At 39.0% G+C, this 21,020-nt stretch overlaps 1 protein-coding gene across 7 annotated transcripts in view; it reads right to left on the bottom strand.

Moving 5' to 3' along the window:
* Positions 1-21,020, bottom strand: part of Pparg (peroxisome proliferator activated receptor gamma) — a 129,843-nt gene that overhangs the window by 18,410 nt on the left and 90,413 nt on the right. For 6 of the 7 annotated variants that reach the window (XM_060383968.1, XM_060383967.1, XM_060383969.1 and 3 more), the window contains one exon: positions 7,669-7,868. The exons of the other annotated variant lie outside the window; for it this stretch is intronic. In XM_060383968.1, the coding sequence (XP_060239951.1) occupies positions 7,669-7,868 (200 nt within the window). The remainder of the gene's footprint in view (positions 1-7,668; positions 7,869-21,020) is intronic. 7 annotated transcript variants of the gene reach the window in all.

Genomic DNA, 21,020 nt, shown 5'->3' with positions numbered 1-21,020 from the left:
TCTTCCTGTCTCTTCCTCTTCTACCGTGCTCCAAGTGGTTTATGATGTATTATAGTTTCTATTAACAAAATGTAAAAACTTAAACATTTTTAGGTCTCATGTACCTAGGCTGGCCTTAAACTTGATATGTACTAGAGGATGGTCTTGAACTTCTGATCCTCCTGCCTCCACCTCCCAAGTGCTGAGATTACACAGGCATGTACCACCACACCTGATTCATGCTTTGCCTGGGATTAAGTACAGGGTTCCATGCATGTCACATTCCTAGTCCTTTGACTTGCTTTACTATGATGAGAATATCAGTGTGGACAACAAAGAAAGTAGTTCAACCAAACACACTGGACGACAGATAACATGACCATAAAACCATCACCTCAGCCAGGCATATGGTTCCCACTACAGTACTTGCCTGGAATGCTCAAGGCTCTGAATTCCATCCCCAGGGATGGAAAATACAAGCATAGAACCAATACAGTAAAGTATGTCTTCACACTCAGGAAGACTGTACCCAGATGTGCCCCTTCAGCTTTCGGGTGAGCTTCTGCTCAGTCATGTGGGTTCTTGGCACCGAGCATATGCATCAGAGTCTTTCACCTCCAAGTAAGCGATTTAGCTGGAACTCTGCCCTGGTCCATCACCCTTGTGATTCTCCTTCACTTCCCCTGCCCCTCATAGAAAGCTCCAGGTTCCTGTTTTTGAAACTCTGGGATGGCTGAACATAGGGCACCAAATCCTGCTAATTTTTTCTCCCAATTTAACAACAATGTGACTTTAACCCCTTGGCAATCAGTGTTGGTCAGGATATCCTGGCAGTAAATACTCAAGGACAGAGAAAAGAGCCAGCACCCCCACCATCATGGCAAACCAGGACAGTTTTGCTTTTTTTGTTTGTTTGTTTAAATCCCTCCCAGCATTTATGGCATTTCTGAAAAAGTGGGGAGCTGGCAGAGAGTACTGGGTCTTGACATGCAAATGAACATCAGTGGCTATTTTCTTGTTTTTCCTAGTTATATTGTTAGCATGCTGGTTTTTTTTTTTTTTTTTTTTTTGACTTTGCCTAGATTATGCTTCTGTGTGGATCTGTCAAACTGTAAAAAAAAAAAAAAAAAATAAATAAATAAATAAAAAAATTCCCATGCCACCAGCTTACCAGTTCTGATACTGCAACTATCCACTTTGGCACAACTTGTACATTTCACCAAGACTTGCTCCTGTTCAGACCTACTAAGAAAGTCATGCCTTGCCTGATTACTGAGGCACTAACAGCCTTCCTTTGGTACAGTATTCCACATAAAACAAACTGTTCATCTTTGACCACATTTTTGTACAAAGCTCAGTGAGCCCTAGTGTTTTGGATTAGCTTATATAGCGTCTTCTGCTGACATGCCATTTGTAGGAGGAGTCAAGTTGTTTTCAAAATTTGACTCAATGATTTTTCTATTTCTAGTTTACAATGTGTTTGCCTTCAGAAACAGCATCAAGTGGCTAGATATCCTTACTTAGCAGAAAAGAAAACTACAACTAGATATGTTCAGGGGCTCATCTACTCTTTTTGGGGGGGGGCACAAAATGCATACATAGTCTAAGAAAAATATGCAAATGATGAGAGCAAATTGCTCTCTGAATAGCGGCCAAGACTCTGGGAATGTTTCTGATGCTCAAGCTTTGCTGGTCACAGAAGGACCCTTCTACCCTTGCTTCTTCTCTTCCTTTAGAACTAGGGATTGAACTTGGGGTTCATAAAGGCTAATCATAGCCTGTAATGCTGTGTGGATGTGCCTCTCAATAATCCATTTGCATGTTAATATGTAAGTCATGAAAGGTATTATACACAAAGCACTAAATTCCTTTTGACTAATAAAACAACCCATTTAAGGAGATAAATTAGATAGATCAACTAACACAGCACAGGTGATTCTGGGTGATCTCTCTAGTTAGGCACATACATATCTGCATAGTAGTTGACCTACTCACAGAAAATCACACAATGACAACAGTGCAGAATTACAGCTGAGATGGAGGCTAGGCATGGTACTGCTTGTTCATAATCACACCATTTCGGAGGTAAAGACAGGAGAATCTGGAGCTTAAGTTCATCCTTGACTACATAATGAATTCTAGGTCAGCCTGGGCTACATGAGACCCTGTTTCTAAATTAAACCAAACCAGCAACAAAAACCTGGCTTGGGAAAATATGGGCTGCATTTCATGTGCCTCTCTAGATATTTAGATTTTACAAAGAACAGCACTACATTCTTAGAGCCTATCTTTTAAGTTTTATTCCTGCCTTCTTGTGTTTCTTGGCTTTCAAAGTGTTATGCATACATCTTGTCCTCTACGAACTACATTTAGTGAATGCTAGCCCCAAAGTACATTGGTTTCCTCAACTTCCTTTCTATTCTTTTTCCTGTGTTTCAGTTTTGTTTGGTGAAAAACATGGGATTCATGGAACTGAAAAGCTCTTCTGAAAGCACACATCATTACTTTCTAAGTATGAAGAAACTGAAAGCTGAGATACTCTACAAAGTTAAAGAGTTCTCTAGTGCAAGCCCTAACTAGACTAGTACATCTTCCTGTCTCTTTTCTAATTCTTTCTCCATGGCTTAAACCCTTTTCAATAAAATCACTTTTTCTGGAAAGAATCAGGACTTTAAAACCCAAGCTCTTCTGTGCTGAGGTCCTCAGGCAGTGCCTTTTAATAATATTTCCCAGAGTCAACTGCTGTTCATGATAGAAGTTAAGTTAGAAAGACTGTCAGATGTCTCCATGTAGTTTAGTGATTTAAGACCAACAAATGAAAACTTAATAAGAATTATTCACACTCAAATGAACCAGCACATAACCACAGCTCTTAAATAAACTGTTCAATTTGAGCCAAACAGTTACTCAGTAGATAAATAGACGTACTGGCCAACTCAATCCAACAACTAAAAAATACATAAATAAAATAAAAATAAGTAAAGAAGCCCAAGTGCTTTCCTCTTAACTGTATTGAATATTATTGTTACTATTTGGTACTGGGAATGGCACCAAGAGCCTTGGATATGCTGGCAAGTCTTTTACCACTGAGTTAGACATCCAAACCTAGAATAATATTCGTTCAGATCTGTCATATCATTAGCCATTACTGATGACTCTCGATATAAAAGAATTTCATTTATTACCATTGATAGATGGATCAACCATGCCAGGAGCCTAATTTCAGCAGCCTTGGAGATTACGCAGTACTGTTTTCTGCTTTATTCTTACAGGGTTGCTGAGTCTGTCTCTGAGGGCTCCCTCAATACTTTCCTCTTCAGGGGAGGATATTCCAGTTCATTCAGTCTCCTTCGAAGATGAAGGGAGAGACTATGCTTTGTTTAGCTGTAAGTGTAGGATTTAAAAAGACCTCTTTCCCATATTTGAGTCAGTATGATGTGATAGCCTCTGTATATTTTAGAAAGCATAAATGTAAATGGGCACAGAAATGTTTCCACAGCAATATACAACTCTGCATGTGCTTTATGATTCAGTGGTTTTGTATTTCATATATTGTTTAGAATAACCACTTTTCTGATGGCACCAGTTTGCCCTTGTTGCTATAAGAACAGTGACTTTACGTGTGCCTGTCTTAAACAACATGATGCTTTGGAACCCAAAGTCCAACCCAGTACAAATAAGAAGCTTTATTTCTTATTTGTAGATAGAATGCAGCCAGGACTTCACCAGGCATCACTCAGATATGGAGTGAATAGTTGGCAGGCATACTTAGGGTTTTTCTATTTATTGTTTTATGACAAGCCATGATGCTGAGAATGGTTTCTGAAAACCAGTGTTTATTTTCATCAACAAACATGGGATCATGTGACCATTGTACCTGCGTGATAGTCAAACATCCTGAACTTCCAAAGTCCATTCAGTTATCAAACTGCCTTCAAGAAATGGGGGCCCTAGTTCCAGCACATTTGTGGGTTTCAGAGATCAGCAGGATTTCTTCAGCACGGGCTGTGGCTGAAGCAAACTACCGGAGGGAAAGCAGGTGGTGGGGAGAATGGGTTCCACCCTGTTAGAGGGTGTCAAAAAGGTATACTGCTCCTAAGATTTCTTTAGTGACTCTATCCCACACCTCCTTAACCTGGAGACTAGAATGCCTAACCCATATTCTTGGAGGCAAAATGATGAAAAATTATTGGTATCTTATCCCAAAGATACAATGTTAAAGTTTATAGAAAGGGAGCAGGAACGTTTAATTTATCTGTTTTGAAAGGTGTGAGTTGCCTCAGGGAATAAGATATAGAAGAAGGAAGTATAGCTTAGGTGGGGGAGTGGCCCCTCCTGGCCTGGAGGCAAATGCTGAGAGGGCAGCAGCTGGTGGGTTCCTAACAGGCTGTGGTTAAATTAAGCAGTGAGATAACCGTAAAGAATGGCCCCTTCAGTCTGACCATTTCCTTTTGCAAGGGTTCTGGGTAATTGGTCATCCACTACGCTGAGCAGCCTCCCCCAGGCTTGGCCTAACCGATGCTGATGACATCAGCTGCAAGCTGGGTGTATAATGAGACCTAAGCTTCTCTCCTCGTGGCCTCAGCCACTTTCTCACATCCCCCACCATCTCGAGAGGCCACACTTCAGCAAAACTTTCCCTATCAATGCAAATCTTAGCTTTCACAGTCCTGGCCAAGAGATAACATAACACCCCAGAGATAGATGCTATCAAATGAATAATAGGACCATGCTGATAAAGAACAAATCTCACTGCAAATCACATTTTGGGTTTCTCTTCCATATTCTCTACTGAACTATTTCTTTCCATTGGTGCTCAATCTGATTTCACCAGATAAGGAGAGGACAGTGCCAAACAATTTGATTTTAGTTCTGTATAATCCATGAATGGGTTGTTTATATTTGCCTGGACCTCTTTTTCTTTTTCTAGACCCTAACTGGAGGCAACTCTGTCACTATCCAATTGCTAATGATGTCTAGTTTGATGAACAAATATTGGGCTAGTGAAAAGCCCTCTGTTGAAAGTCCATAATTTCAAAGGGCATAAGCAACAGTCTTTAACTCAATTAAACAAATAGTCTGAGTAACTATTATGGGAAAAGCACAAGCCTACATAAGATAGGGAAAAATGACAACCCTTGGCCTCTGAACTTGAGAAGTCTATAATCAAGCTTTTGTAGCCCCTTCTTTAAAATAGCTTAATAGCTATTTGTTTCACAAAGGACCTCCAATTATCTTATTTTTAACTCAGTGATTTAGAGCCAAAAAGTTGGGATGAGGTTTCCAAGTGATTTCTACTGGTTTGGGTTCTGTGTCTTTCAGAACAAAGATAGGAGTACATTGGCCACCCATTATATACATTTAAATTCTTGCCTATTAGGGTAGGCAGGCTTTTAGCCTCCCTCTGTCCCTCTGTCCCTCCCTCTGTCTCCTCCCCATTCCTTTTCTTTCTCTAGTTTCTCTCACACACAGACGCACAGGCACACATACAAACACATACACACACAGACACAGACAGACAGACACACACACACACACACACACACAGACACAGTACTAAATTGGTAGGATTTCCTTCGTGGATTTCAGGTAAGGCTATAAGAACCCAGAGCCTGCAAGATGAATGGCTCTAGGTAAAATTGACCCAGCTGCTATTGGACTCCTTGCCTTTCAGCAACCCCCTCCCCAGTGCCTAATCCTGTGGATCCCAGACTCCAATCCTCCTTCCTGCACCTGCTCCTGGCAAGCTGTTGCAATTTGCCTTCAGGTGTTAACTCTCTATGGTCATGCGGCTCTGCAGTCTTCCTTTACTTTTCTACCTGTGAGTGAAGTAAGTTTCTTCTCTGTGGTCAGTTAGTGACACACAGATCTTCATTAGTGTTTCTTTTGCTCTAGCTGCTTTTTGTACTCAGTGGATAGACTCGACTCAGTGTTCTGTGGTCCTAGGAGAAGCGTGCTGAGAATGCTCCCACCTAGAAGTCAGAACCTTCAGCTTCCTATGTGGTTGTGCCTCTCCACTCAGTTCCTTCTTAAATGAAGGTAATAGTAAACAATAGCAGCCTTCAAATAGCCCTGTGGCTGGAATGTAAAGAATGTGTGAAATACTTGGGAACTGTAGTGCCCAGGCCCCGTGTATCACCGCTGTGAAGGAAGCAATCAGCTCTCCTGCAGGGAGAAACTCAACTGTTCTTACTGTCATGTGGGTTTTTCTCAACTATTAGCTGACTCCACTCTAAGTCATTTAACTAAAAAGAAAGAAAGAACCTGAGACAATCATCAAAATACATTAGGAGATAATTTTTCCCCCTAAAATCTGAATATACATCGAGTTACACATATCTAGCTAATAGTCACCTCACTCTCCTGGCCATGAAAAGTAAATGACCACACACAGGTCTTTCAAGAGCTGAATCCAGCTCTTCTGCATGGGACCTGCAGCTCTTATTTGCCTAGGGACATTCTGTAGACCATATCATCAAAGCCAGACCCTGTCTGTAAAACCTGAAGGACAGAAACAGGATCCAGATCACACTCCCAGCTGATGGTGGACTGGGTAACAGCATCTAGGTTTCATCTTAATGTACTTTGGATGTGGCTTCTCAGCTTCATGTTGGAAACTTTCTGCTTCTTAGAAAACTGGATTCAACAATAACTTTCACCTATTATGAATTTTCTAAACAATGTCATTCAGTGAACCTCCAGGCACCTAAGAAACCTTTTGAAACTGGGGGTTGTGGCTTAGCTCTAGCACACAGGTACCTAGCATGCTTGAAGCCTTGGATTCAATCCAGTATTTAGAATACCAAAATAAAATAAAATAAAAATTCCATTGGAGTAGCATAGGCAGCTTAGATCCTTGCAGAAAGTAGAATTTATGCATATAATAATGAATTATTCAATGCAGCCACTCCTGATGAGACCTAACTGACTAGGATCAGAAGGTAGGAAAAGAAGACCTCCCCTATCAGTGGACTTGGGGAGGGGCATGCGTGCAGAGGGAGGAGGAAGGGAGCAATTGGGATGGGAGGAGGGAGAGAACCACAGGGGGGATACAAAGTGAATAAAGTGTAATTAAAAAAGAATTTAAAAATAAAATAAAATAATGAATTATTATATAGGATAATGAATAATATCTATCTATATCAGTATAGATCTGTAATGTGCATTATATATCTATAAAAACCTCCAGTTTCCCAGGAATAAAGCTAAGTACTAATGTAAGGAAATAGGTCTCATGATATTCTGGAAGTACTTTTGTGCCCACTTTGAACCTGGGACAAATGACTATGGAAAATTTGAAAGGTAAACGTGGGACCCAACTTCTTTCCACACCTGCTCAGCCTCCTATGGCTACTGAGACATGTGTTGCGACCAGAGGGCTTCACATTCATTCATGAGTGTTGAGATGACCTATGAGCTCTTGTATTACTCTCAAAATTTTTTTTTTTTTTTAAATTACAGCTTGGAGGACTTACTCCTTTTTCAGAACAATGTTTACTTATCCTATTTGAAGACATTTCCTGTGTTTTGGACTAGGCCTGCCACTAGATTTTAACAGCCCGCAGCTGAACTATATTCTGCATATGCATGCGTACCAAGGCAAATCATTTAGTCAAAGGAAATAACCCCTAGCCCCAGCAATCCCCCTGTCCCCTCCCCCCCCAATAAAGAGAGCAGAAGAGAACTAACTGATTTGTCTGTTGTCTTTCCTGTCAAGATCGCCCTCGCCTTGGCTTTGGTCAGCGGGAAGGACTTTATGTATGAGTCATACAAATGCTTTGCCAGGGCCCGGAGATCAGCAGACTCTGGGTTCAGCTGGTCGATATCACTGGAGATCTCCGCCAACAGCTTCTCCTTCTCGGCCTGTGGCATCCGCCCAAACCTGATGGCTACAGAGGAAGAGGAATGACAGGATGAATCATTGGATCATTACTATGGCCCTGCATTGTGCTCTTCTTAGCCTTGTTTCCCACAGTAGGAGTCCTTCTCTCTCCACCCGCGCTGCTTCTGCTTTCTCTCTATCACTTTGCTCATGTTTTTATTTCACAACAGTAGCATAGACAAATGAAAATTAAATTATTTACTTCTTCAGTTTAAAATGGCAACATATGATCTTTTTAGGAAATTGGAAGGCTCTGTTTAGCAAACAGGAATACATATTCATTTAAACATGAAGTTATTGAGAAGCATTTCCTATCCATCCCTTAAAACCCTATCCAAAGTCTCCTTCTTTGTAAGGCTTTCAAACACAGCTATTTCTTCTCAGTATTCCACCAACTCTGAGCACTTCAATGACCGAAATGTTCACACTCTACTGTAATTGTGCTTTATATGCCTCTAATCCCTCTGCAGAACAATGTTCTACAGACAGGGACTCTGTCTTATTTATCTTGGTAACCTTTGCACATCACAAAGGTAAGGCAGGAGCATGTATGTGTTTCATGAAGCTATGTAGAAGTTCAAGTTGTACGAACATAGGCTCTGTTCCCAGACAGTTTGTGTAAGCTATTTGTTCCTGTTGTAAAGAAGCGATGGTGATTTATTTCATCTATTAGACCAGGGAACTTGGACATCTAATGGATGGAAGTTGTTCTTACCCCTAACTCTGAAGAATTATCCCTTAATGAAATTGTCAGAAAAGACAATATCTTTGTTGGCTTTCAAGGGGTGAGGAAGTGTGAATGCAAAGGAAAGAGTTAAGAGAGACTAGTAATGCCTAAGGTGGGAATTAATCTATGTGAGCTGAGCTGCCATTTAAGGACAGAACAGTTGCCTGGCATGGGTAAGGCCTGCATCCCATTTCTGGAAAAATAAAATAAAAAATAATCTGTTTATAGATTTTCAACTCAAATAAATTTGCCTGTTTCCCTTCTGATATTATTTGTAAAATGTCACTTTGAGTAAGGCTTCTTTGGAGTCACTTTGTTGTTGTTTTAAAAATATTTAAAAAAAATAAACTAAATTTAAAATGGGGGTGCTGGAGAGTTGGCTTAGCGGTTAAGAGCACTTGTTCTTGTAGAGGACCTGGATTGTCAGCACCCATTTGGTGGCTCACAACTGTCAATAACTCAAGCTCTAGGGGATCTGACCATCTCTTTTTACTTTTTTGGGCATCAGGTATGTATGTGGCACACATACACACATGTAGGAAAAGCATAAAAAATAAAATGAATTTTAAAATAAAAAATATATTTATTTATTTAGTAGTGTGTGTGCCACAGTACATGTGTAGAAGGTTCTCTCCTTCTACCAGGTGTGACTCAGGTCACTAAACTCAGGTCATCAGGCTTGGTCAGCTTTCTTGAGGGGCATTCTTTGTACACTGCTTTCCCACTGTGGAATATCTGGCTTTCATACCTAGTAGTACATCATGCACTAGCCTATGTGACACTCAACATGATGGGCTCTTTTACTTAGATGATAGGCTCCTTGTGGGGAAAGTCTGTGTCACATTCACTTATATCTCAAGCATTGGTGGTACTCAATCAGTGTTGCTGAATATGAGAACCAAAGGATTTATACTTTTTTGTTCTTTGAAGTGTTTGAACTTTTTCATAAAATCTCTCTCTCTCTCTTTCTCTCTCTCTCTGTATGAATTTGCCTGCATCTGTGCACCACAATGTGTGCCTAATGTCTGAGTTTGCCAACAGAGGGCATTGGATCCCCTAGAATTGGAGTTACAGACAGACGTTAACTGTTATGTGGGTGCTGGGAATCAAACCCAGATCCTCTGCAAGAACAGCCAGTGCTCTTAGCTGCTGAGCCATCTGTCTCTCCAGCCCAAGACAGATGGTTTTTATTCTTAGACTAAAGGTAGTGTGTCTATACAGACAAGGCATATGTGAACATTTCCCTCTGCTCAGTGACTTTATTTAATCTTCAGTGCTAGAAATTCAGTCTTGGGCCTTGTGCATGCTGAACTCATGTTCTACCACTAAGCTACAACTCAGCTCTTCTTATTTTATATTGTATTTTATATTTTTTGAGACTAGGTCTTTCTGCAAAGCACAAAGTGGCCCAGAACTTGAAACTCTCCTGCACCAGCCTCCCTAGTGATAGTATTACAGGTCACTAGCATGCCCAGCTGAATTTTGTTTTAGAGAAAAGACAATCTCAAATGTATAAATTCATCTCACATTGGACTTATACTTTATAACTAAAGAAAACTACTGCATTCCAGGGGCCTCATTGAAGATCTTGCTTGGAGTTAGAGGGAGAGGTGCTTGCCTTTCAGTTTACATTAAATCAGCATTTGTTTAGATACTTTTGATAAATATAACCTTTGCACATGACCCCTTCAAATGGAAATCTTAAAACAATTGTCATTTCTTTTTAGTCAAAATTGCAGCATTCCTCTTCATTATTTTCTTCCATTTTTGCTGCACTGGGACAGAGAATGTTTGCTTAGTGAGGGGCCCTCCCACCTGGTCCTCAGATCCCTCAGTCTGTGACCTTGACACTACTCTCTTGTTTCTTATAGCTCTGACCACAGTGGTCGACTATAATGTTTTCCTTTCTTCCCTGATCTACAGTCTACATGAAGACAGGAGTCTTGTTCATTACACTCAGCCTTTAGCATATCGCTGGGCACATATTAATACTTGTAGAACATTTTGAAATAAAGTGAAGAAAACACATGTTCATCATGAAATGGAGAATGCTTAACAGGGCCCCATGCTCCTGAGGATCTACAAATAGTTAATGCTCACTGGAGGAGGCAGAGGCATTTTCTTCAGTTTTGTGGCCACTGGTAAGTTGCCTAAGCTCCTGTAAATAACCTCTCACACATGCTTCTGTATGTTATCCTAAGTAAACTGATTAGGTCACAAAATAAAAAAAAGTGGGGGAGGGGGAAGAGGAAGAAGAAGAGGAAGAAGAAGGATGATAATGACTACAACATAAAAGTTTAAGGGGGGGGTATAGCTAGTTTGGAAGAGGAAAGGGACAAAGAAAGGTAATGGGGGTAAATATGATATGCATATATGAAAGTGCTACAATTATACCAGTTAATTAATATATGCAGAATAACAATTTAACAATATGTAGAAGATCCTTGTATAATCCTCTGCAAAGTCATTTTTAACTACCACCTCTTTCACCCAAACTAATCATTTGCTTGGTTGTCCTTTGAGCAATGTGGAGGAAAAGGGAGGAGAACACATGGGAACCACTTGCTATATACACACACACACACACACACACATATATAAACACATATATATAATTTCAACCTGGGGTTTGAAAAAAACATCCTAAATGCTAGGTTTTCTTGTATGCATACATTAGTTAATGTGTGATGTTATTATAATATTTATAATGTGTTTACATTAATTATTCTGCTAGAACAGAAGCTATATGAATATGAGGTTTTATCTTTGCTCCTGGGTGTCACAAAATACAGAGATTATACAATGAATGTGTGAAGAATTAAATTTAAAAATATCACATTTAAAAAATAGATAAAAGATGAGTCAATATGTACATTGGGAAGTTTACATGAGAGAAAATAAAAGTTATGACATATGAAAAGATGAAGAAGTTGTGGGCTGGGCATATGGATCAGTGGTAGAGTGTTTTCCTAACATGCATGATGAAGCCTTGAAGCCTTGCGTTTGCTCCCCAGCATGGTAAATAATAAAACAAAACAAAACAAAACAAAACAAAAAACACCCACAGAATTTGTGAAATAAAATTTGGAAAAAAATTTTTACATAGCTAGAATCTACTGTTTCACAGACCACCCCACACTGTCTCTTTGCCTGAATAATTATTAAGTGACTCTTATATGTTAGACACTGTCCTAAACTCTGGTTAATTAAAAAGACATTTATTTAGTTTGCATATATGTATGTAAGTTGACTGTATGGAAGGGCGGTCAGAGGACAATTTGTGGGAGCTGGTTCTTATCTTCTGCTATGTAAGTCCTGGGGATGGAACTCAAGTTGTCAGGCTTGGTGGTCAGCTCCTTTACCTGCTGAGCTGTTTCATTAACCTTCAGGTTCAATTTTATCTGTTGGTCTCCTAACCTTTTTAACTTGTTAAGGACTGGTGTTTTTAGTTAAGTAATTTTTTAAAATTTATTTTTTGAATATTAACATAATTTATTACATAAAACAATAAAAAGTTAAAATAATGTAGCTTCTCAAAACATGAAGAGAAATTATTAAGCTGAGTTCAATGTGTATAAATAACTTGAAAATAAAAACTTTTAGTAACATTACAGGAAAATCTTTCAGTTGAGAAAGCGATTCTAGGAGGCATCTGCAGGAAACATTATTTATTGTAATTTTTTGGGAGATATATTTTATTATTTAAAAACAATATTTTTAAGATTTGCTAAGGATGGAACCCAGGGCCTGGTACATGCTAGGCAAGTGTTATATCAGGGAACTAAATTACCAGCCCAGTTCCCACCTTTCGAGTAGAGAGTCAGAGGAAGTCATGGAAGTTGGAGCAGTTATTTCCTAGAAGGCTGAAGTTAAAGCTTAGGATCAAAGATGGACATTATATATTGAGGGCTAGGAAAAATATATATTATGAATATACCAACACAATTCTTTCCAGACCTTGAAAGAAAAAAAATCTCAATTTCATATGGAATAACAAGAAACCCAGAGTCACTAAAACAATCCTCTACAAGAAAAGATTTTCTGGTGGTATCTCCATCCCTGTTCTCAAGCTGTACTATAGAGCAACAGTAATAAAAACTGCATGGTACTGGCATAGAAACAGGCTGGTGGATCAATGGAATCAAATAGAAGACCCAGAAATAAACCCACACCCTTATGGACACCTGATTTTTGACAGAGCCAAAATGGAAAAAAGATAGCATCATCAACAAATGGTGCTGGTCTGACTGGATATTTACATGTAGAAAAATGCAAATAGATCCATATTTATCACCCTGCACAAAACTAAAGTCCAAGTGGATCAAAGACCTCAACATAAAACCAGACACACTATAACCTGTTAGAAGAAAAAGTAGGGAAGAGCCTTGAACTCATTGGCACAGGAGACAACTTCCTGAACAGAACACCAACAGCACAGGCTTTAAGATCAACAACCAATAAATGGACCTCATGAAACTGAAAAGCTTCTATAAAGCAAAGGACACCGTTGTCAGAACAAAATGACAGCTTACAGACTGGGAAAGGATCTTCACCAACCCTATATCTGACAGAGGGCTAATATCCAGAATATATAAAGAACTCAAGAAGTTAAACAACAACAAATCAAGCAATCCAATTAAAAAAATGGGGTACAGAGCTAAACAGAGAATTCTCAATAGAGGAATGTCGAATGGCAGAGAAACACTTAAAGAAAAGCTCAACATCCTTAGTCATCAGGGAAATGCAAATCAAAACGACCCTGAGATTTCACTTTCCACCCATCAGAATGGCTAAGATCAAAAACTCAAGTGACAACATATTCTGGAGAGGATGTGGAGAAGTGGAAATCCTCCTCCATTGCTGGTGGGAATGTAAACTTTTACAATCATGTTGGAAATCAATCTGGAGCTTTATCAGACAATCAGAAATAATGCTACCTCAAGATCCAGCTATACCACTCATAGGCATATATCCAAAATATGCTCAAGTATACAACAAGGACATTTGCTCAACCATGTTTGTAGCAGCTTTATTCATAATAGGCAGAATCTGGAAACAATCAGATGTCTCTCAGTTGAGGAATGAATACAAATATTATGTACATTTACACAATAGAATACTACTCAGCAGTTAAGAACAAGGAAATCATGAAATTTGCAGGCAAATGGTGGGAACTCATCCTGAGTGAGGTATCCCAGAAGCAGAAAAACACACATGGTATATACTCACTTTTAAGTGGATATTAGACATATAATATAGGATAATCATACTAAAATTTGTACACCTAAAGAAGCTAAACAAGAAGGAGGACCCTGAGTAAGATGCTCAATCCTCATTCAGAAAGGCAAATGGGATAGACACTGGAAGAGGTGAAAACAAGGAACAAGACAAGAACCTACTCACAGAGGGTATCTGAAAGACTTAAAGAAGATGCTTAGATTCATAGGCAAACTTTGGGCAGAGTTCAGGGAATCTTATGAAAGAAGGAGGAGATAGAAGGACCTGGAGGCAACTGGAGCTCCACAAGGAGAGTAACAGAACCAAACAATCTTGGCACAGGAGTCTTTTCTGAGACTGATACTCCAGCCAACGACCATTCATGGCGATAACTTAGAACCCCTGCACAGATGTAGACCATGGCAGCTCAGTCTCCAAGTGGGTTCCCTAGTAATGGGAACAGGGACTGTCTCTGACATGATCTCAGTGGCTGGCTCTTTGATCACCTCTCCTTGAGGGGGAAACAGCCTTACCAGGCCACAGAGGAGAAGGATGCAGCCAGTCCTGATGAGACCTGATAGACTAGGGTCAGATGGAAGGGGAAGAGGACCTTTCCTATCAGTAGACTGGGAAAGGGGCATGGGAGGAGAAGAGGGAAGGAGGGTGGGGTTGGGAGGGGCTGAGGAAGGGGGCTACAGCTGGGATACAAAGTGAATAAATTGTAATAAATAAAAAATTAAAAAAAAAACCCAAATTCTAAATATGTGTGTGTGTGTGTGTGTATGTGTGTGTGTCTGAATGTATATTCTCAATTTTACCAGGAATGATTAATTTCCAAAGACAAAAGGAAAATATTCTCTGTTACTCTGAGACACTGAGAGAATGTCTAGCTTCTTGGATGGCAGTAGAATTAACACTGCTGTCACTGTCATCAGGAAATCAACTTTCTGATTTCTTCTCTATGATAAACCAGCTATATGGTTTACAGAAAACTATGTAATATCTGTGGTCCCTGATTGCTTTATCTGCAGAAGAGGAACAAGGAAAATATGTCTCAAGATTGCTTCTTATCTCTATATTTAGCTCTAAAACACTACAAAGCTCTAACCACACTGTACTCACAGTACTTGGGAATACACTTTGCTTTCGTTTTTAAAGCGATGTTTGTCCCATATTTAAGGCTAAAAAAAAAAAAAAAACAAATTCTGCCTGTTGTAGCACTTGTCACAGGCAGCAACTTCAATTTTTATATTTAGGGTAGTCACCCACAGAGGGTAAGTTGTTACAGCCTAGTGGAAGAGCATGTCCTCAGCAGGTTTGATCTCTGGCACCAAAAAAGAAAAAAAAAATCACCTAAAGAAATGTATCTGAGTTTCAAAACAAATCATGAGAATTGGTAGGTCCCTTCAGGAAGACTAGGTCTGAGAGGAGCTCACTAATTTCTTAAAAGATATATTAGCATATACATGACAGAATTACAATATACTCATATAATATTAGCACATGACAGATTCATAACTTTAAATTTAGTGCTGATATTATTGAGCAATAAACTTTAGACATGTGGAATAATTAAATATCTTGTTTTTCAGATCTGAGTATCACGCTAAAACATAGTAAACTGACATTTTCACAATACCTACCTAACTGTAGGTGTGTTAAGGGCAGATACTACTTAATTACAAAGGCATATTAAAATAGATTTTCAAGATAATAAATCAGGCAAATAGAAGAATAAAGTCTGATCCTACAACAACATTTTTCTTTCAATTTTTAAGGAAGAGGTTTGCAGTTATAGTAGGCTTTTAACAGTTAAGATGTGTCTTCTGGTCAAGTTTTCTATTTGTACATGTTTGTTGCATGTAAATCACACAAGACACAGATGCTAGTGGTATGACCATTGAAATACATATTACTCTTTCTCTCTTCTCCCGTGTGTCTGTATCTCTCTCTGTGTGTCTGTCTGTCTCAGTAGAACATGGTGTACTGGGAAGGCACAGACTACTTTGAAGAGCAAGGAATCAGAAAAGACATGTGTCCAGGACCTTGAAGATCAAGTAGGAATCTGCTAGGGAGCAGAGGGACAGGACCCAGAGGCAACAACGTTTGCAAGTATAGAGACCATTTCCGGGAACAGCAAGACGCAGCTTTCGTGAAGTCTGAGTGGAAAGGGGACAAGAACCGAAGAGGCAGGGCCCCTGAGAAAGATCATGACCACCACAGAGCCAGTAACAGAAGTGCTTTGTGCATTAGCGCTGTCGTCACCTTTCCCTTCAGCCACAAAGATGATACTGCTTGACTGCTCTTGTTTTTTTTCTCTATGCAGTGATACACTGTGTGTCGGAAAAGGCCTGCTCGCTGCATACTGCCCAGGAAGCAAGGAGAGGCAGAATGGGGCCAGGGCCTCGCATCTCCTTCAAGGGCACACCCCAGTGACCTAACTGGGTCCTACTGCCTCCCAAGAGCACCAGGCACTGGCAAGCAAGCCTTCAACCTGGGGACTTTGGGTTCATTTCAGATTTAAACTACAGCAAAGATTTTTTTTTTTAAAGTAATAAAGCTTAAATCTGTCATTTAGACTTCCATGCTGTCTACTAGGGCCACTGCTTGCCAGGCATTGGAACAACTACCTCAGACAACGCTGAGCGCCACAAAACACTGTGAAACCCTCTTTTTCCCTTCAGATTTTTATGAAACCACTGAATACCTATTTTTAAAGTTGTCAGCTTTTTATCTTCGATAAGGAAAACCCCCACATCATCTGTATCATAGGACATCCTGATCAACAAAGCTTTCACTAACTTTTAAATGTACAAAAAAACATAATTATCAATCTTCAATGTTATAGGAAAACCTGACTGAATGACTCATTAGTAGCACAACCTAATTGTTTTCTACTTTAGATTATTTTTTTAGAAATATGTATCCTAAACCACTATTATTTAGTTTATATGTAAAAAGTAGCTCTGAGTATGAAATATTCATGCTTCAAAATGCTTTATGACTAAATGGTTTTTTATGGTAAATACTGGAGATGTGATAGCAGGTCTTTCCAACAAAAATTATGGTTTTAAAAGGTAAAGAAATATGTACAAGTATCCATTTGATTAAAGGAGCAACAAAATGTCTTCCCAGTCATTCCACAAGTTACACACTCTGAGTTCCCTAGGAGCAAGGCTTTTATATATTAACACTCCATTTTGAGCTCTAGAAGTGGTTTAGATAGGGCATCAAATTGATTGAGCTCAGTAATGCAAACAATATGTAAGCAATCTGTGGGACTAGAAACAATGATGGATCATTAAATGATCAAAATAGTTGGAACATATGTACCTCTTGGTTACTTACAGGAAAACCTGTAGTGTTTTTTTTTTTTTCTAGTTCATGCTAGTAATAGGCATTTGAGAAATAATCTAGTTTCCAGCAAGAAGTATTCTAACGGTGCATCCTTCTATAGCATCTAATCTGTGGCACAACAGAACTGAAAGTTCTACCTGAAAAGCTTCAGCTATATGCTGCCATTTGGTTCTAGAGTATCTTCCTAAGACCCAAGTGTTCAAGCGTGACTGCTCTCGGAGGTAGTAAAACCTTTCAGAGGTGGGAAGATCCTTGAGGGTGTGTCTCAGTCCTTCTCTTTCTCTTTTGTACTCCCTCAAGGATGAGTTGTTTCATTACAGGCAACAGGGCCAAATGACTATGGCTTAGAACCTCCAACACTGTAAGCTAAAAATAAACTCTCTTTTGGTTTGGTTATTTTTTGCTTGCTTGCTTGTCTTGAGACAGGGTCTTGTACTGTAGCCTAGGCTGGGTTTGAACTCATGGCAATCCTCCTGCCTCAACTTCTTGAGTCTGGAGTTACAAGTGTATACCACCACACCTGACTCAGCCTTTAATGACAGAAAGTTGAAATGGACCACGAGCACTTTTTAGGCAGACTGCTTTAGGTTTTAATCTAGCTTTGCATTATCACACAGCCATTAAACTAAGCGCCTTAAACTGATGAGCAGCTGATAACATACAGAGACTTGATTCAGGCACACAAATTATGTTTTCATGGCACCAAAACAGGTGGAAACTTTCAAATTCAGGCAATTGACATATCAGATACCTACATGTTTGGAAGACTGTAATGTTGTCTAGTAAAATGTATGGACTAGCTGGTTGGAAAGTGAAGAATTCAGTAAGTTATGTTTATCATTATAATTAGTGAGATAATTGTCAACTCTGAAAGGACTTAGTGATCACTGGCTTCAGTGATGGTTGGCATTATTCTCCGGGGCCTTTCAGTTTCTGTGAAGGCCACTGCAGAATCTCCCTTCAAAGCTGCACGGGAATTTCTGACATTGAATCTAAACATGTTAAGAGGAAAAAACAAAACAAAACAAAACAAAAAAACTCAAACAAAACAAAACAAAAAACCAAAAACAAACAAACAAACAAACAGGAAGAAAGTAACATAGAGCCTAGCACATGTCTGTAATCCCTGCATCTGAGAGGGTGAGACAGGAGGATCGTGAGATGCACGTCAAATTGAGCTACATTGTGAGACCTTGTTTCCAAATAAAACAGATAAAATAAAAATAAAAGTAAAAATAAAGCAACACTTATTTGGGCAGGTTGGCTCTGGGGAGTTCATTCTTGTATACACTGAAAACTTATATGATAGAATGCATAGAAATGCACAGGATGTCTCCTTTGGTAACTTAAAAAGTCATTTTATATGGATGGAAGCCTCATACTGATAGCTCATATAGGCTAGTGTGACTACAACCACTCAGAAAATTTTGTATTCAGAAATGTTTCCTCATCAGGACTTGATTAAAGCCCACTGCAGATTCCCTTCCTCTGTACAGACTATATGGATGTTTCCTTTCCTGTGAAGCAAACACAGTTATCTGAAAATCTCTGAGAAGGAATTTTGTTAGTCCCCTTTAAGTCCTTTAATGGTTGAGCTGCTTAGGTCTCTGACACCAAGACATTTAACTCCCAAGGACATTGGTCCTTGTCTTTGCAAGAAAAACTAACATGCTGTTCAGATCGTCCCCCTCTAGGTAGATAAGTAGACTGTGTTTTTGTTTGTTTGTTTGGTTTCATTTGTTTGCTTTTGTGACAAGATCTCACTATGTTGTCATGGCCTGGCTTAGAACTTGCTATGCAGACCAGACTGACCTTGAACTCATGGAGAACAACCTGTTCCTGCTTCCTGAGTGCAAGTTAACTTTTTTTTCAACACAGGGTTTCTCTGTGTAGCCTTGGTTGTCCTGGAGCTCTGTCTTAGGCAAACTCAGAGATCCACCTGCTTCTGTATCTCTGAGTGCTGGGATTAAAGGTGAGCACCACTACCACTGGCTGCAAGTTAACTTTTAAGTACAGTCAAATGATGACTTACTTTATTGTCAACTGCATGGTAGCTTTCTTTGACTTTTCTGGGTAGAGAAAATTATACTATCCATATTACACAGGTTAAATTTTTGAGAGGAAGGGTAACTGGGACTTTGGGGTCTTGTGCATGCTAAGCTCTGCAGTGAGCTACACTCCCAGCTTATAGCTTAAATACTATTTATTTACCTGCAAATGCTAAGAAATGGGAGATACATTTCATGTGAGGTGTGCTTGCTTGCAAACCACAGGAAATATGTTTTACATCAATGTTGTAGTGCCTGTAAGTGCTAGGAACTATATTTCATATGAATATGAATATGACAATTTTTTAAATAGGCAAAACCCAAATAGCATTAAAAGCAGTACTGGCATGTTTTCCTAGACTATCTTGATGATAATGACCTCAAAGTCAATGATTTCTTCATAAAGATGAAATAAGTTTGCTGCAACTTGATTGCATCAACTAAAATAAAGCTCTTGGCTTGAAAACTTGGTCTTATGTTTTATGAGGTTCAAAATAAAAAGGAAATTGATGGAATTAAACCAGCAAATTATTTTGCAATCAATGACTGCAGTTGTACATTGCTACAAAGCAGATGTGGTCAAATGTTGAGGAAAGTTGGACCAAATTCCCTTCCTGTCCAGTGCTGTTGATAGCTCTATTCATAATGTGCTCTTGCCTTTAAAGGAACTGGCCCATAATAACAACTACAGCTTTTACTGCTTTCAAAGGGTAGAGTATCAACCAACTGTTCATTGACAAGCATCTTGATGGTTCTCACTGTGAGAAACAAACATCTTCATGATGGGATACAAATTTAATCCTTACAGATATATTAGAGTCCACATAGATGAACACTAAGTGCAAAGATTATCTTCTTACCAGATCAGTTTTTCGAGAGATGAAAGCAAAAGAAAATAAAGATCGGAACTGGGGTGTAGCTCAGTGGTAAAGTGCATACTTAGTGTGCACAAAGCATTGATTTTGATCTCCTGCATGAGACAGAGAAAAGAGGAGAAAGGAAGGAAGGAGGGAGGGAGGGAGGGAGAAAGGGAGAAAAAATTGGATATCAAATGAAATAAAACTTGGACTTAATTTGATAGCTTTAGAATATATTAGTTCTTGAACTCATAAGAATTTTTAAAAAAATAATTAACTAAGACTTGACAAACACTAACTTACAGCTAAAATTAGTTCTGTGGGCCAGTCAACCAATCAGAACCAAATGGTAATAAAGAATTTGTTTTTAATAGGCATAGATCTTCTATGATTAATATGAGTGCCACAGCTCATGAACACATGGGTCTTCTCTATTATTTCTTTGAAGCCAAAAAAGTCGTTTTTTGAAAAAAATGCTGGGCACAGAACCCCAGGATCTTATATGTACTAAAAAAACACTCCTTTTCAGGCTATGCTCTGTAAATTTGAATTTAAATAGTCTTTAAAAATGTAAAGTTTTATCCTCTTGCATTTGTGTAGCACTGAACTTTTGTGGGAATTCCAAATATGTGTCTTTTTTCTACAAGTCTGTGTGTTCTCTGAAGTCAAGAATAGTGCTGTGCTCATCTTTGCATGGTAAAGACCAACAAGAAAATACACGAACCCAAATTCTGATGTGCTACTTAACTCTGATACTCTTAGCATCAGAGACACTCATCATACTCTTAAAGTAGGAAGAAACGACCATCACATGTCATTATAGTTCTGTTTTTAAACTGTTTTAAAAAAAGATTTCAAAGCAACCTAAATATCATGATCATCATTACATTTGTGTTAAGACATAAGTTTTTCTCAAGTCATTGCAGATGCCCAGCCAAATGGAGTATTCTATT

This window comes from Meriones unguiculatus, chromosome 5, assembly GCF_030254825.1.
Source record: "Meriones unguiculatus strain TT.TT164.6M chromosome 5, Bangor_MerUng_6.1, whole genome shotgun sequence".
Classification (NCBI taxonomy): domain Eukaryota; kingdom Metazoa; phylum Chordata; class Mammalia; order Rodentia; family Muridae; genus Meriones; species Meriones unguiculatus.
The sequence above is the reverse complement of the archived record's forward strand: the minus strand, read 5'-3'. Positions and strand labels throughout refer to the sequence as shown.